Here is a 13,152-nt window from a genome sequence, read left to right as displayed (position 1 = left end):
GTGCCCCGGGCCCGGCTCCCTCCTGGGCTCCCCCGTCCCGTCCCATCCCGGTGTCCCAGGCCCGGCTCCCTCCAGGGCTCCCCCAGCCCGGTTCCACCGGGATCCGGCCCCGTCCCGTCCCGGTCGTGTCCCTCGTGCGGTGCCCCACGTCCTGCCCTGTGGTCTGATCCCTGGACGCCCCGGTTGGGGACCCCGGTGTCACCTCGGGGCCACCCCAGTCTCACCCCGCGGCTCCCGGCAGGACGCGGAGGTGGTGCGGACCCGGGACCCGCAGCGCCTGGCGCAGTGCGACGTGGTGGTGGACGTGGGGGGCGAGTACGACCCCGAGAGACACCGCTATGACCATCACCAGAGGTGAGAGTGTCCCTGTCCGTCTGTCCCCCCCCCAAAATCCCGGATGCCCAGGTTCCCCGGATGCCTGGGTCCGCCGGCGCTGACCCTGCCGCCCCGCAGGTCCTTCACGCAGTCCATGCGATGCCTCCGTCCCGACAAGCCCTGGACCACGAAGCTGAGCAGCGCCGGGTTGATCTACTGCCACTTCGGCTCGCAGATCCTCGCCGGCCTGCTGGGGCTGCCGGAGGATGGGCCCGTCGTCACCGCGCTCTACGACAAGGTACCGGCTGCAAACGGGGCTTTTCCTCCAGCTGCCAGCGCCCAACCGGGCTCCGGATGGGGCTGCGCCGGGGGCTGACCCGCGCTGTCGTTTCCCCCCCCCCCTCCGCCACCCCTAGCTCTATGAAAACTTTGTGGAGGAGATCGACGCCATCGACAACGGCATCTCGCAGCGGGACGGGGAGCCCCGCTACGCCCTGACCACCAACCTCAGCGCCCGCGTGGGCCACCTGAACCCCCGCTGGAACGACCCCGACCAGGACACCGAGGTGGGGACGGGGGCAGCAGGGGGGACGGGAGCAGCGGGACTGCTGCCACCTCTCCGGTGCTGCCGCTGACCTTCGGCTCCATCCCGCAGGCCGGGTTCAAGCGGGCGATGGAGCTGGTGGGGGGCGAGTTCATGGAGCGGCTCGACTATTACCACCGCGCCTGGCTGCCCGCTCGGGCGCTCGTGGAAGAGGCCATCCGGCGACGCTTTGAGGTATTCCCCATGCCCGCTTTGGGGGTCTCCGGGCTCCAAAAGCGGGGGATGAGCTTTGGAGGAGCAGGGAGGCCGGGTCCCTCCAGTTATAAACCTCCTTGGTGGCCCCGGTATAGCACAGCACCCCCGTATCCCTGTGCACGGCTCTGCAACGCCCACCTGCACCCCAAAATCCCCGTGCGTGGTTGTGCACCCCCCGTAGCTCCCTGCGCATGGCTGGGCGGAGCGCCTGGGCTGCCCCGGCAGTGCAAGGACTGGGATAGACACACATCGAGGGGGGGGAACTGAGGAACGGCAGGGCTGGGGCCGAGCTGGGGGGCAGGACCCAGGCGTCTCGGCTCCGCACGCTCAACCTCGGCCCCCGCTGCCCAGGTGGATGCGAGCGGGGAGGTGCTGGAGCTCCCGCAGGGCGGCTGCCCCTGGAAAGAGCACGTCTTCAGCCTGGAGAAGGAGCTGGCGCTGCCCGGAGCCCTCCAGCTGGTGCTCTACCCCGACCGCAGCGGGCAGTGGAGGGTGCAGAGCATCCCGGTGGGGCCGCACACCTTCGAGAGCCGGTGAGTCCCCATCCCACGACGCTCCGGCATCCCCCCGCCGTGGCCGAGCAGCCCCGCGAGCCGGGGAAGGGGCTGCGGCGGGGCAGGTTTTCACCCCCGCTGCCTTCCTCGTCCTCCTCCGCAGCCTTCCTCTCCCCGAGCAGTGGCGAGGCGTCCGCGACGAGGCTCTGTCCCAGCTCACCGGCATCCCCGGCTGCGTCTTCGTGCACGCCAGCGGCTTCATCGGAGGCAACCGGACGCGGGAAGGGGCGCTGGAAATGGCCCGGCGGACGCTGGCACAGCGGCAAGGGGGGGAGGCGCAGAGCAGCTGAACACCCTCCCCCCAACCCCAAGGCCGCTCCGAACAGGGCTGGGACAGGACCCCACTGTCCAGCGCGGAGGTTTTCCACGGACTGCTGCCAGGGATGGCTGAGACCGCCCTGCTCGGCACATGTAACGGGATCGCAGCGGCCGAAGCGGGACAATAAAGGCGCCAGGCTGGCCCGAGGCGTCCGCCCGGCCGCGGGGGCTCCCTCGCGGCGTGGGGGCGTCACCGGTCCCAGTGCCGGCGCAGGGTCGGATCCCGGATTCGGGAGGCTCTTTGAATCCGTTTTTCTGAAGGTTCCCCTCACCCCCATTATGCACCTTTCTCGATGGATTCCCACCCCCAGTACCAGTAAAAACCAGTGCGGTCCCAGCGTGTCCGCTGCTCGGGCGATGGGGTTTGCCAGGGTTGGGGGGGGGGACCCCGATAGCTCGCGTGTGCCCCAGGTGGGAAACGGCCTGGGGGGAGAAGGAGCTTCCACAGCCCCGTCTCACCCCCCCACCCTGCCACAGGCTGGGGGAGGACCCAGGCGTCCTGGCCCCCCCCCCCCCCCCCCGGGGGGGGGGGGGCCCCGGGGCCCCGCCCCCCCCCCCCCCCCCGTGAGCCCAGGCGTCCGGCTCGGCAGGGAGGGCACCGAGCGCCCCCCCCTCTCCGCTCGCTCCCAGCCTCCTGCGGCAGCCGGGCGATGCGGCCGTGCCGGACAGCCTGGCTGCTGCTGCTGGCGCTGGGGCTGCCCGGCTGCCCCCGGGGCTGCTGCTGCCCCCAGGAGCCCCCCCCGGGCCGCAACGAGAGCCTGGTGCCGGGGGGATCCCAGGACAGGCGGCTCAGGACCGCTGACCCGGCCGTGCTGGTGGCCGTGGGCGGCTGGGTGGCCGCCGTCCTCGCCTACGTGGGCCGCTACGTGCGGAGGAGCCGAGCCGAGGCTCGTCTGCACCTCACGTACCTCGAGTCGCTGCCCTGCCAGCCACCGAGCCCCGAGGAGGAGGAGGAGGATGGGGAGGAAGAGCCGCTCAGCACCGTCCTTTGACGCCCCGTGGGCACAAGGCGCCAGCACCAGCACCATCCTGCAGTGAACCAGCCCCACGCAGGTGTGAAGAGCCCACCTGGATCCCCACGCTCTGAAAAAGCACCCGTAAATCCGCCGGCAGCCGGAGCGGGTCTGTACTTTTATTTTTCCTTTTTACCCCCCTCCTTGTGCCGGCTCCGTCCAGGCTCTGCTCCGCTTTCCCCCCGACACCAACGCGCAGCCCCATTAAAGAGCTGCTCGCTGCCGACCTTTCCGGCTGCGTTACTGCATCCAGCGTCCCCGGAGCTGCGGGTTCCCTGCCCAGCGTTGGGGCTTGGCTTTGGTGGGGGGGAAACCGGTCCGGGGGGGTTTTGCAGCATGACAGGATTGACACTATCCCGGCTGCCGCTTCCCGATGCCGCGGGCAGGAAGGACTCGAGCTGCCGGGCTGGAAGGGGGTTGTGCTCGTTCGCAGCCGTTTGGGGCGCAGAAATCCCTGGCGCGAGGTGGAAGGTATGGGGGCGCGGGGGGATGGCGGGCAGCGAGCGGGGCCTCTTGCCCTTCCCATCCTCTCCGTGCCTGGGGTTTAGCAGAGCGATTACTTGCGTAATCCCAGGATTTAGCTGCGTGCAATCCCAGGGATTAACTGCGCTGCCCCTCTACTAATCCCTGCTGGGATTGGCCGGCACAAGCATCCGGGGGGAACGGGCCATCGCTCCCAACGCCTCCCTACAGCCCTGAACAAGTTTTCGGGGGGCCCATCCACCCCCTCAGCTTTTGGGGAGCTTTGGGTGGCTCTTTACACCCTCGAGCCAAAGCCTGGAGGCTGCAGTCACCACTGAGGATCCCTCAGCCCCTGGCTCCTGCCCTGGCCTTTCCCCCGGGAAAATGGGACCACAGGTGCAGCAGGGGTTTAGGCCCCAGCACCCACCAGCGCAGCCCATCCTGCTCCCAAGCACCAGCACTTAGGCTGGAGCCACTTTAAAACAAACCACCATGGTGCCAGATTCCTTAAATCTTTTTGGGGGGGTTTCTTTTATAATTAAGGCATGGAAAAGGGAAGGAAAGTCCTTGTCACTGCAAACTGTTTTTGGTAGTGTAAAGCAGTACCTGCGAGGCTTTGAGACCTCATCTGTGCGGAAACCGTGAGCTCCCAGGACAAGGAAAGAGCGACGCCATGAGAAGACGAGAGGCAGCAGGTAGAAAGAGCCACCTTTAATCCGGACAGCACCGGCCCCTCGCGCAGCAGGCTGCCTTCCTCCGGCAGGCGCAGGGACGCCCTGCGGCGAACCTGCGGAGATGGGCAAAGGCACCAGGGGCAAAGAGCAGCTTCCCTGCACACGCCACGTCCCAGCTGGGAGAAGGACGCAACCGCGGCCAGGCCCAGGGCAGCTGCGGAGGGAGCATCCCAGTCCCGGTTCATCGGGAAGATCGGACGACGCTGCTGGGGGACGCCGGCGCCCCGGCGAGGACCCCGCAGGTGCCGTCACAGCTCCGAGAACAAGGGCTGCTCCCGCACGCTGGCGCTGGCCATGGCTGCGACCGGGCTGCGGCCGGGGCTGAAGCAGGGGAGCTGGGCGCTCACGAAGAAGAAGGGGATGTGGCTGATCTTCCCCGTGGACCAGCACTGGAAGGGGAAGAGAAGAGGAGCACACGGATGCGTACGGGGCGTCTCCGTGCCGCCCTCAGCTCCGCCATCCCCACCCTCCGCAGGGGGCTCCAGGCTGAGCCTAGCGTCACCCCCTCTTCCTCCTTGTAGAGGAGGCGAGGACACCTTTGTCACCCTCACCTGTCCATAGGGACATTGGGAAAAGGCTCTTCAGGCCCCTGGATTTAGCTCGCTAGGGTACAACGGTGGGAAGCGGCTAAAACGGGAGCGCTCCCGGAGAGGGGGCAGCACTCACCACGGTCAGCAGGGCGCCCTTCTTAAAGCAGGGGTGGAAAGCGATGAGCTGCGGCTGCGCCCCCCGCTCGCCTCGCAGGAACCCGCTGGAAGGAGAAGGAAAAGCCCCGGTTACGGCACGCCGGGGCCGATCCCCTGCGCTGCGCGCAGGGCTTCGGAGCTGCCGGCGGCTGCCCCCGGATCGCTCCTGTGAAATGCGGCTCTTCTGGGGCTGCCTGGGGTCAGCAGAGAAGTTTAAGCCCCTGCTGCACCGAGAGCAGCCAAAAGCAGAGGATTTTGAGCTGGGTAACAGACAGTTTGTCCCAAACGCGACCATTTCTGGGGCAAAACACAGCACCCTGCCGGAGAAAATTCCCAGAGTCTCGTCTGCTCTGAGGAGGCAGGTCCGTTCTTCCCCGCCAGGTCCCAGGGAACTGCTGGCATTAGCCAGCCGCGACGCTACGGGGGACTTAACAACCTGCCAATACGCACCAGGGCAGGAGCTCAAACACGGGGCTGTTGCGGGTGCGAAACACAGCGACGACTGTTGGGCTCTCGGGAACGTCGGGATTCCCTGCAGGAGGGAAAGGGAACAAGCGACTGAGGCGTTTCCTTGTCTGAGGAACAGCTCGGGCCCCCACGTCGGAGCCCGGCGCACAGAAGGGCCTGTTGACGGGAGACCCAGGACAGCGAGGTCATGTTTTTGTGGGGAGCAGCTGGAGGGAACCGGACACTACGGAGACTGGGACAGGCGGCCACAAAGGCTGGGGAAAAGCTGGCTTCAGGCCGCCTTTTCCTCGCACCAAGATGAGCCGTATCCAGGGAAGGGGCTTTCAAAGACACTTCAGTGAGTTCAAGGCTTTACTCCAAGGGCTTTGGGTAGGTGGATGTGGCAGAGAAGGGTTTGGGCAAGAGATGTGGCAATTCCTTTGGAAATTCCCCAGCTTTGAAGGGCAGGATGCTTGGAGGGCCTTGTCTTCAGCATCCTCAACAAAGTCCTGCTCCAGCTCGCTTATAGTAACGCTTTGAAGCCAAATCTGGCTCATAGCTCCAAAATGGGAAGGTTATTTTCAGTCCCTCTCACCCCCCTGCGGTTTCTGCACAGAGATCCACGCAGGATGAGCGGAGGACGAGGGATTTCTAGCTTATGGGAGTCGTCGTACCCCCTCATCTTCTCCCTCGCTTTCTTCCCCACCCAGCTTTAAGCACGACACTGGATTTCGCACAGAAACGAGCGGCTGGAGCAACTGAGTCTTGGGCCCAGCCGCTTCTGCCACGGCTTCGGATGTCGCCCAGCCGGTGGCTTGCGGGGAGGGAGGCTGAGGCGAGCAGCACCCCCAGCGCCGCGTTTCGGTCCTCTTTCAAAGGTCGGCTTTGTCTCGGAGGAGGGCCCGGGCCCGGCTGCAGCCAGGAGGGCCTGAATAGCTCGATTATCCCCAGGGCTGCTCCTAAAACGGAGCCAAGAGGCCCAGTCGGGCTCCAGGCCTAATGTGGGCACTGTGGGAACACGGAGACCTCGCAGGGTGGTTTGCAGAGGTGATTCATCCGACCGAAAGGGGGAAGGGAACTCATCCGATTCCCAGACTGCCGCTTCCAAGGATACGGAGGAGCAGACGCAGCCACCTAACGCCGAGGAGCAAAGCAAGCCTCGAGGAGGCAGGACGGAGCGCGGTGCTGCCTTCCAGACCCAGCTCCATCACCCTTCCAGGGTTCACGCTCCTTCCGCCCGCTGGAAGGGGGATTTGCAGGCAAAGCCAGTGAGGAAGATCCCGCTTTGGGGCAGGTGGGACGGGGGCAGCCTCTCCCTTTTACCTCGGATGATCACCGCGAGTCTCTCGCCGCTGGGGTCCCAGGCCATGGAGTGCACCTCTCCTCCGATCCTGAAACCGGCACGAGCAGCAGTGAGATCCCCCTTCCCACAGCTACCACCACCGGCGGCTTGCTGACAAGGGAGGGGGTATGAACCCCTCCGCCTCCCAGGCGAGTTGTAGGAACAGGCGTCGCGTTAGGGGAAAGCCCGGAGCCCGTCCTCACCTCTCCTCCCCGTAGAGCGTCTCGAAGGTGGTCTCCGACAGGTCTGCCACGATAGAAGCCGTTTTCGATCCTCCCACTTGCCCTTGCGTCTCCCCTGAAACCAAGTCCCGAGTCATTTCTCACGGTTTCCTGGTCAAATTACTACGTGGGTTGTTTTAATGCCCCAAACTGCGCCTGTGTTTACAAAAATGGTACAGAATTTCTCTCTGTTTCTCAGAGTAGCTGTTGAGTAACCTGCTCCTATCCCGGAAGCATCCGCACATGTTTAGGATGAATGGCAGGGGAGGCTTTCCCTCTACAAATATGGGAACTAGCTGCTTCCATGGAAAAAAAAAAAAAAGCAAAGAGAGCTGAAAATTTAACGCCCCTTTACGCTGTCAAAGTTTCCCTGCAAACTGTTTGTGACCATAAGGTCGTAACTCAGAGCAAGAAACAATAGGAAGGGGGGAAAAATTCGACACCGCAGAGACGTTGTGCTTTGTCCTAGTCCCCTTCCCACCCCACGATGACAAAGCACCCAGGAAGGGGCTCTCGGTTTGAGAGACTCCTAGGAATTTGCTTCTTTCACACCCTTCCCCCAGGTGCCCTGGCTTTTCCTGGGTCACTTCACAGCCAGCAGGCTGTGAAATGCTCCCAAGAAACAAAAAGCCTATCTGGCCAGAAACAGCCCCGAAAGCAAGACGATCGCTTGAGAACCAGCTCTTGGAAAGCTTCGCCTCAGCTCTTTGCTCCGGCAGACTCACCCCTGTACTCCGAGAAGGACAAGGAGTAGATGACGGACTCCCCCAGCACCGTGAAGAGCAGTCGGCTGCCGTCGGGGCTCCAGCAGCCCGTCTGCAGGACGCAAAGGCACGTTAAAACCGGCTAACGAGGCCAGGGCTTTAGCAGCTTTCACGCCAGAGCTGCTTTGCAAAAGACTTTTCAGAGCCAGCTAGAAACGGGGGAGTTTCTTCCCCTCGCGGGCGGGAAGCGCCCCTTTTTCAGCCGACCCCGTCGTACCTGGCAGCGTCCTTTGATAGTGGGCCACCTCTCACACGTCCACATCTGAGCCTCCCACACTCTGGAAGAGAGGCAGGGCCAAAGTGAGCGAGACAAACTGTATTTCTACTCTTTCCAGTCTAACTCGGGGTCGGACACATCGTGATCTGCCCCCATTCTGCTTCTCTGCGAGGAGCTGAAGACATCAGACCCGATTAACCATCGGTTTTAGTCCCCTCCCAAGACACGGGAAGGAAGGGGAGCAGTCCGGGACACGCACAGGGCAAATCCACTTTGTTTGAAGACGTTAGGAGCAGCAAGGACAGGCCGGGAGCTCACCTGAACACAGCCGAGGGAGTGGCCGCGAGGACCTTGCTGCCGTCTGGTGACCAAGCCAAGTAAGTAACACCGCCGCCCCCAAACCACTGCAGCTGGACACAGTTTTCGGTGGACACATCCCACACCTAGAGGAAGGGACACGGGGGGCTGGAGGATAACTGGGCACTACACAGGCACCCGCGTGGTCCAGCACCCTTGAGGAAGGCTGCGGCTACGGGAAGCAGGTCCCAGACACCAGCCAGCATGAAAACGTGACACCAGGGAGCAGATCGAGGAGGGAGACGCCAACGCAGATAAATCGGCATCAGCCTGATTTGATCATTCTCCGAGGAAGTGTCCCCTGTCCCCAGCAGTCAGGCCCGCAGATGAAACCCACACCCAAACCATTTCTAGGTGACCCAGCGGAGGATTCAGCACTCCTGGTATCCCAAATACGCCACCCCGGAAGGGGCTGCACAGTCCCCCTTACTCACCAACATGGTTGTGTCGACTGGTGACGCCGAAAGCAACAGCTCCCCGCTGGGGGCCCAGGCGAGGCTGGTGACGGGGCTGTGCCCGGGGTAGGAGAGCACCTGGGCGCAGCCGGACGAGGGTCTGGAAGGAAGGAAGGAGAGACAGCTTTCCTCGTACGGTGCGGACCGCCGTGGCCGATCCCACGGGCTCCCGGGGACACGCCGCGCCACGGCCAGGTTTGCGTCCCGCAGCAGCATCGACGCCCGCCCGGCTTTAACTCGAAGCCAGCCGAATCGGGCTCCTCGCGGCGCCGCAGGGCCCTGAGGCGCAAAGGCCGGGCCGCGACGCAGGCAGGGCGAGGGAAGGCCGCGCGGGGCTGCTCACCTGGTGGAGAGCGAGGTGGGATCCAGGTGCCACACCAGGACGCAGCTCTGGCAGGCCACGGCGAGGATGGAGGCGCACAGCGGCTTCCAGGCCATGGCGGCCACGTTCCTCTGCAAACGATGCTTCAGGGTGGGGATGGTGGCACTGCAGGAGAGGAGGGAAGAGTGACCGGAGCCAGAGAATCAGGGATCAGCATCCTCCCACCGCCAGGATCGGCCCCTATCCGGCTCCCAGTGTCCTCTCTCCAGCACCGACCGCAGTGGAGGCCTAAAAGCAGAGGGTGAGTGAGAATTTGGCCCGCTGCCTTGCCGGCGGTGCCCTGCTTCCTCGTGGGGGGGGGACAGGGGAGACCCCAGCCAGGTGACTCCGAGCCGAAGAGACGGCCGCACACCTCGCGTGATTAAGCGGCATGCCCCGCGCTGCCCACGGCCTAGGCCCGGGGTGAGCTATGGCGCTTGCTGGCTTGAAATCCCAGCTGGGGGAGAAAGCCCTGGCGGGGAAAAGCTGGGCGGGTTTCCGAACGAGCCGGGTGAGTCTTCTCTTAAGGAGGGCTTTATATGTCTGCTGAGCCTCGCTCAGGGAGCGGGGAGACCTGCAGGAGAAACGAGATCCGATGGTGCCCGAGAGGGCAAGGGAACATCCCAGCCCTAAGAGCCTCTCGCCGCGAGCTGCTCCGCCTGCCGACCGCAGCTGGGCCACGGATGCGGCAGCAGCCCACCCTCCCCGGCTACTTACAGAGCCACAGAGCGGGGGGGGGAAAAGAAAGGAAACCAAGGTTCAAACGAGATCAGAGATCTTAGGAAACATCCTAGCAGAGCTCCTGCCACGCAGCAAGAAATTCTGGGGATAGGCAGTGCGGATGAGAGCGGAGCCTGACCGCGGACACTACGGCAACGCTAGCCAGAGACACAGGAGGAATCCTTATATGTGCTAGAGGCGGCTTTGAAAGGGCAAAACCAGGAATACTGGGGTCTGCAGAAGTGGGCACACTTCCCTGAGGAGCTAGAGCTTTCCAGGGAAGCCACCGGGCCCTGGACAGAGAGAGGCACCACTCACAGAGGTCAGGGCTGCAGGATCAGAGGGAGCAAACGTCCCTAAACGCCTGCAGACGCAAGGATTCCCGAAAGCCCGAGCCTCCTCACCTGTTTGTGTTGTAGACGCGAATGGAGTCATCCAGAAGAGCCACCGCGAACTTGCTGGTGTGGGGATGCCAGGCGAAGGCTCGGATGGTGCAGCCGGCCCTGGCGGGAGGGACGGGGCAGGGTGAGACGCGCCGGGCAGCAGATCAGCGTTCCCGGCTCAAGACAGCGGTGACAAGCTCCGAAGCAGGAGACGTGACCCATCTCCTCCGCTCCCAGCAGCCTCCCAAAGCTGGTAAAGATTTGGCAGTTCAGTTTGCCAGGGAGGAGAGGGAGGAAAACTTTTTCAGACGAGGCTTCGCGAGCCAAGCGGGGGCACTAACGACACCCAAGCAATTCGTGTCAGAGCAACCCCTCCTCTCCCTGACACACAGAGTCATCAGCGAAATAAAACTTCCCTTTTCACTGCTGAGCAAGACACTTTTCTCTGATAAATCGCCCGTTCCCGGCAATTATTCCTGCAAAGCACCTACTTAACGCACAGTCAATGGCTGTTGTTTGAAGGGAACTTCCAAGCTTAAGCCGTGGAAGGAGTAAAAGACCCTGATGTAGTCTAATGCCGTTTCTTCCATGGCACTGGGGCCACCTGCTTTGCTTCTCCGCGTTGTCACACAAAAAGTGGGGTAACCCCAGGCAGGCAATGGGAAAATAGCTGCCCACAGAGCACAAAAAAACATCGGGCGCTTCCATCATCGCTTTTGTACCCACAGGCCCTTTGATCAGCTCTATAAACCCCATTTTGCAGCGCAGAGGCAAGGCCCGGAGAGACTCGGAGTCCTGTTGGGCGCAGATCCAGCTCAGGCCTCCGAAACCACAGCTGCTGCGGGTCACAGGCACGCGCGCGGCACAGCAGCGGCTCAACGCGCAGGACTTACCAGTCCACCGCTTGGGAGAACTCTGCGATCATGTCTTCACTGGTTAGCTTTTGGGAAAAGGACAGACGGGGAAAAGAGTTAGTACTGATCTTGGCCGTGCGCAGAGGAAAATGAGAGCTGCCTCCGGTACGGGAGTCAGGAGCCTCCCCGTATCCAGACAAACCCCTTCCCTCTCGCCCCACCTCGAGTTTTGAGCCCTCAGGAGCACTTTGCTGTATTAAAAGCTTTCCTGCATTCCATTCTCCCTCCCTTTGAGGAAGAAAACTCGCAGTTTTAGCCAGCTGAGAAAACTCAGTGGTTTTAGCCAGGTAGAATATTTCGCTGTATTTTCAATATCCCACAGTCCAAACCAGCAGGGGCACAGTGCCCACCTTCCACCAGCGATACACCTAGGGACGAGGGTTAACGCCCCCAAAAACTCACCGACAAGTGGGGGAACAGGGAGCCGTGGAGAGAGGACACCCAGTGGCACAGGGCCAGGGCGTAGCGCGATCCTGTCTTCACCCACTGCAGAGCTGGGGAGAGAAAGGGGCAGCGGTGCTTCTGCAGTCTTCTAAGCGAGGGCCAAAGAGCCGAGGAAGCGCAGGCAGCTCCTGAAGGCCAGGGAGGCTCAACAGAGGCACGCGTGCGGTGCAATTTGATTTAACAGAGCCAAAAGACAGTGAATTTAACCCAGGCCCCCGAATCTCGGCGGGACAGTGGCTCTAGCAGCTTCGATAAGCCAGTGTGGGCAAAGCCACAGGTTAAATCTGATCTTAGCATCCACCTCTCCTTGCCCCGGCACAGCCCTCACCAGCACCTTCCTCGCTAGGTGGTGCGGAAAGCGTCACTAGGCTGAGGAAGGAAAGGGAGCGAAGGGATCAAAGCTGGAGAGATCCAGGAGAAAGGTCTCCAGGTCTTCCGAGAGCAGCCTGGACTCACCCTCCTCCTCGGCGTTTGCCACCTCGTTAAGCACCCCGCACACTCCCACGTCCCGCCTGCAACAGAAAGCTCCGTGAGTCTCCCTCCTTCCCGCAGCGAAGGGAGACAGAGGGCCTCGAGCACTTTCCAGGGCTGCAGGTGACCTCTCTCCAGCCTCACCCCCACCCACAGCTGTTCCTCATCCTCTTTACGTCCCCCCTCCCCTGCTGGTGCAGCCTGGGGCCCCCAAACCAGCTCTCTGCTCAGCTGCAGGCATTTGTCTGTTAGTCACAAGCCAAGACCAAACGAGCTGGAATCGCCAGCCCGGCTCCCCAGCTGCACCGAGCTCTCTGCTATATTTTTGCCACCCCCAAGCTCTCCAGGACCCCCAGAAAGCTCAGGTGGGAGCACCCTGCCCAGCACCAGCAAGGCCTGGGAAAGGGGACACACTCTCCCACTGCTTGTGAGCAAGAGCAGAGGCCTCTGCTGTGCTCCTGGGTCAACAGGCTCCAAGCCAGGGAATAAAAGCGGCTTTTGTTCGGCTCCTAACAGGGCTCGATGCAGCTCGGGCTATCGGATGAGCTGTCGCCTCCTGGCTTTGCCTCCCGCACTCACCAGGCATTGATGCACCTCTTCCAGAGGGACTCGCGGTGGTGGATGAAGGCAGGCTTGGTGCTGTGCTCCAGCCGGCTGTGAGCCTTCAGGGTTTCCTTGGGCAGGCTGAGGACAGGCAGGTCCGCGAGCTACGGGCACAGACCGAGCGGTGAGCGAAGCCCCTCAGCTCGGGGGCTTGGGGGGCAGCTGGCTGAAGGGCTCCTGGAGCAGAGCAGGTGGTGCTGGGTGCTCGGCAAAGAGCCAAGAAAGCAAATATAGACATGAGAAAAGGAGGGGAGCAGAGATGAGGGGGGAAAGGATGGAGAAACCCGCAGGCCTGCACCTGTCCCCTTCAGGGATGGGGTCACCTTTGGTGGGGAGGCAAAGAGGAGATGTGCGGCTGTTGGAAAGGGGACAAAGCAGGTGACTTGGGGTAAGCGGTGCTCTCTGCTGTCTCAGCACCAACCCAGCACGCACCAGAGCTGTGTAAAGCAACCAGCCCCTCTGCAGACCTCCCTCCCCGAGGTGGGGAAAGGCGAAAGGGGGCAGCCTGCCCTTTTCTGCACCTCTGACTCCCCTCACTAGGGGATGGAGCCCAAGCTGCAGCTTGGGGGGGG

At 62.9% G+C, this 13,152-nt stretch overlaps 2 protein-coding genes across 2 annotated transcripts; one reads left to right on the top strand and one right to left on the bottom strand.

Annotated features, from left to right (window-relative positions):
• Positions 1-46: 46 nt before the first annotated feature.
• On the top strand, positions 47-2,232 carry CUNH12orf10 (chromosome unknown C12orf10 homolog; the record flags this gene model as incomplete). The annotated part of the gene is made up of 6 exons (XM_026055576.1): positions 47-354; positions 454-613; positions 732-881; positions 971-1,093; positions 1,466-1,647; positions 1,772-2,232. Coding segments are annotated over 6 exons (1,110 nt in total), but the record flags the coding sequence as incomplete, so codon positions are not given.
• Positions 2,233-4,157: 1,925 nt separating this feature from the next.
• AAAS (aladin WD repeat nucleoporin) lies at positions 4,158-12,684 on the bottom strand (the record flags this gene model as incomplete). Its single annotated transcript, XM_026055574.1, has 15 exons — positions 4,158-4,584; positions 4,862-4,946; positions 5,332-5,413; positions 6,652-6,719; positions 6,874-6,967; positions 7,617-7,707; positions 7,873-7,933; positions 8,191-8,315; positions 8,664-8,784; positions 9,028-9,171; positions 10,170-10,268; positions 11,042-11,088; positions 11,465-11,556; positions 11,963-12,018; positions 12,557-12,684. Coding segments are annotated over 15 exons (1,434 nt in total), but the record flags the coding sequence as incomplete, so codon positions are not given.
• Between the last annotated feature and the right edge of the window lie 468 nt (positions 12,685-13,152).

The sequence above is a fragment of the Apteryx rowi genome, unplaced genomic scaffold, assembly GCF_003343035.1.
Source record: "Apteryx rowi isolate R43461 unplaced genomic scaffold, aptRow1 scaffold_1239, whole genome shotgun sequence".
Taxonomy (NCBI): Eukaryota; Metazoa; Chordata; class Aves; order Apterygiformes; family Apterygidae; genus Apteryx; species Apteryx rowi.
Note: the sequence above shows the minus strand (reverse complement) of the source record. Positions and strands in the feature narration are given on the sequence as shown.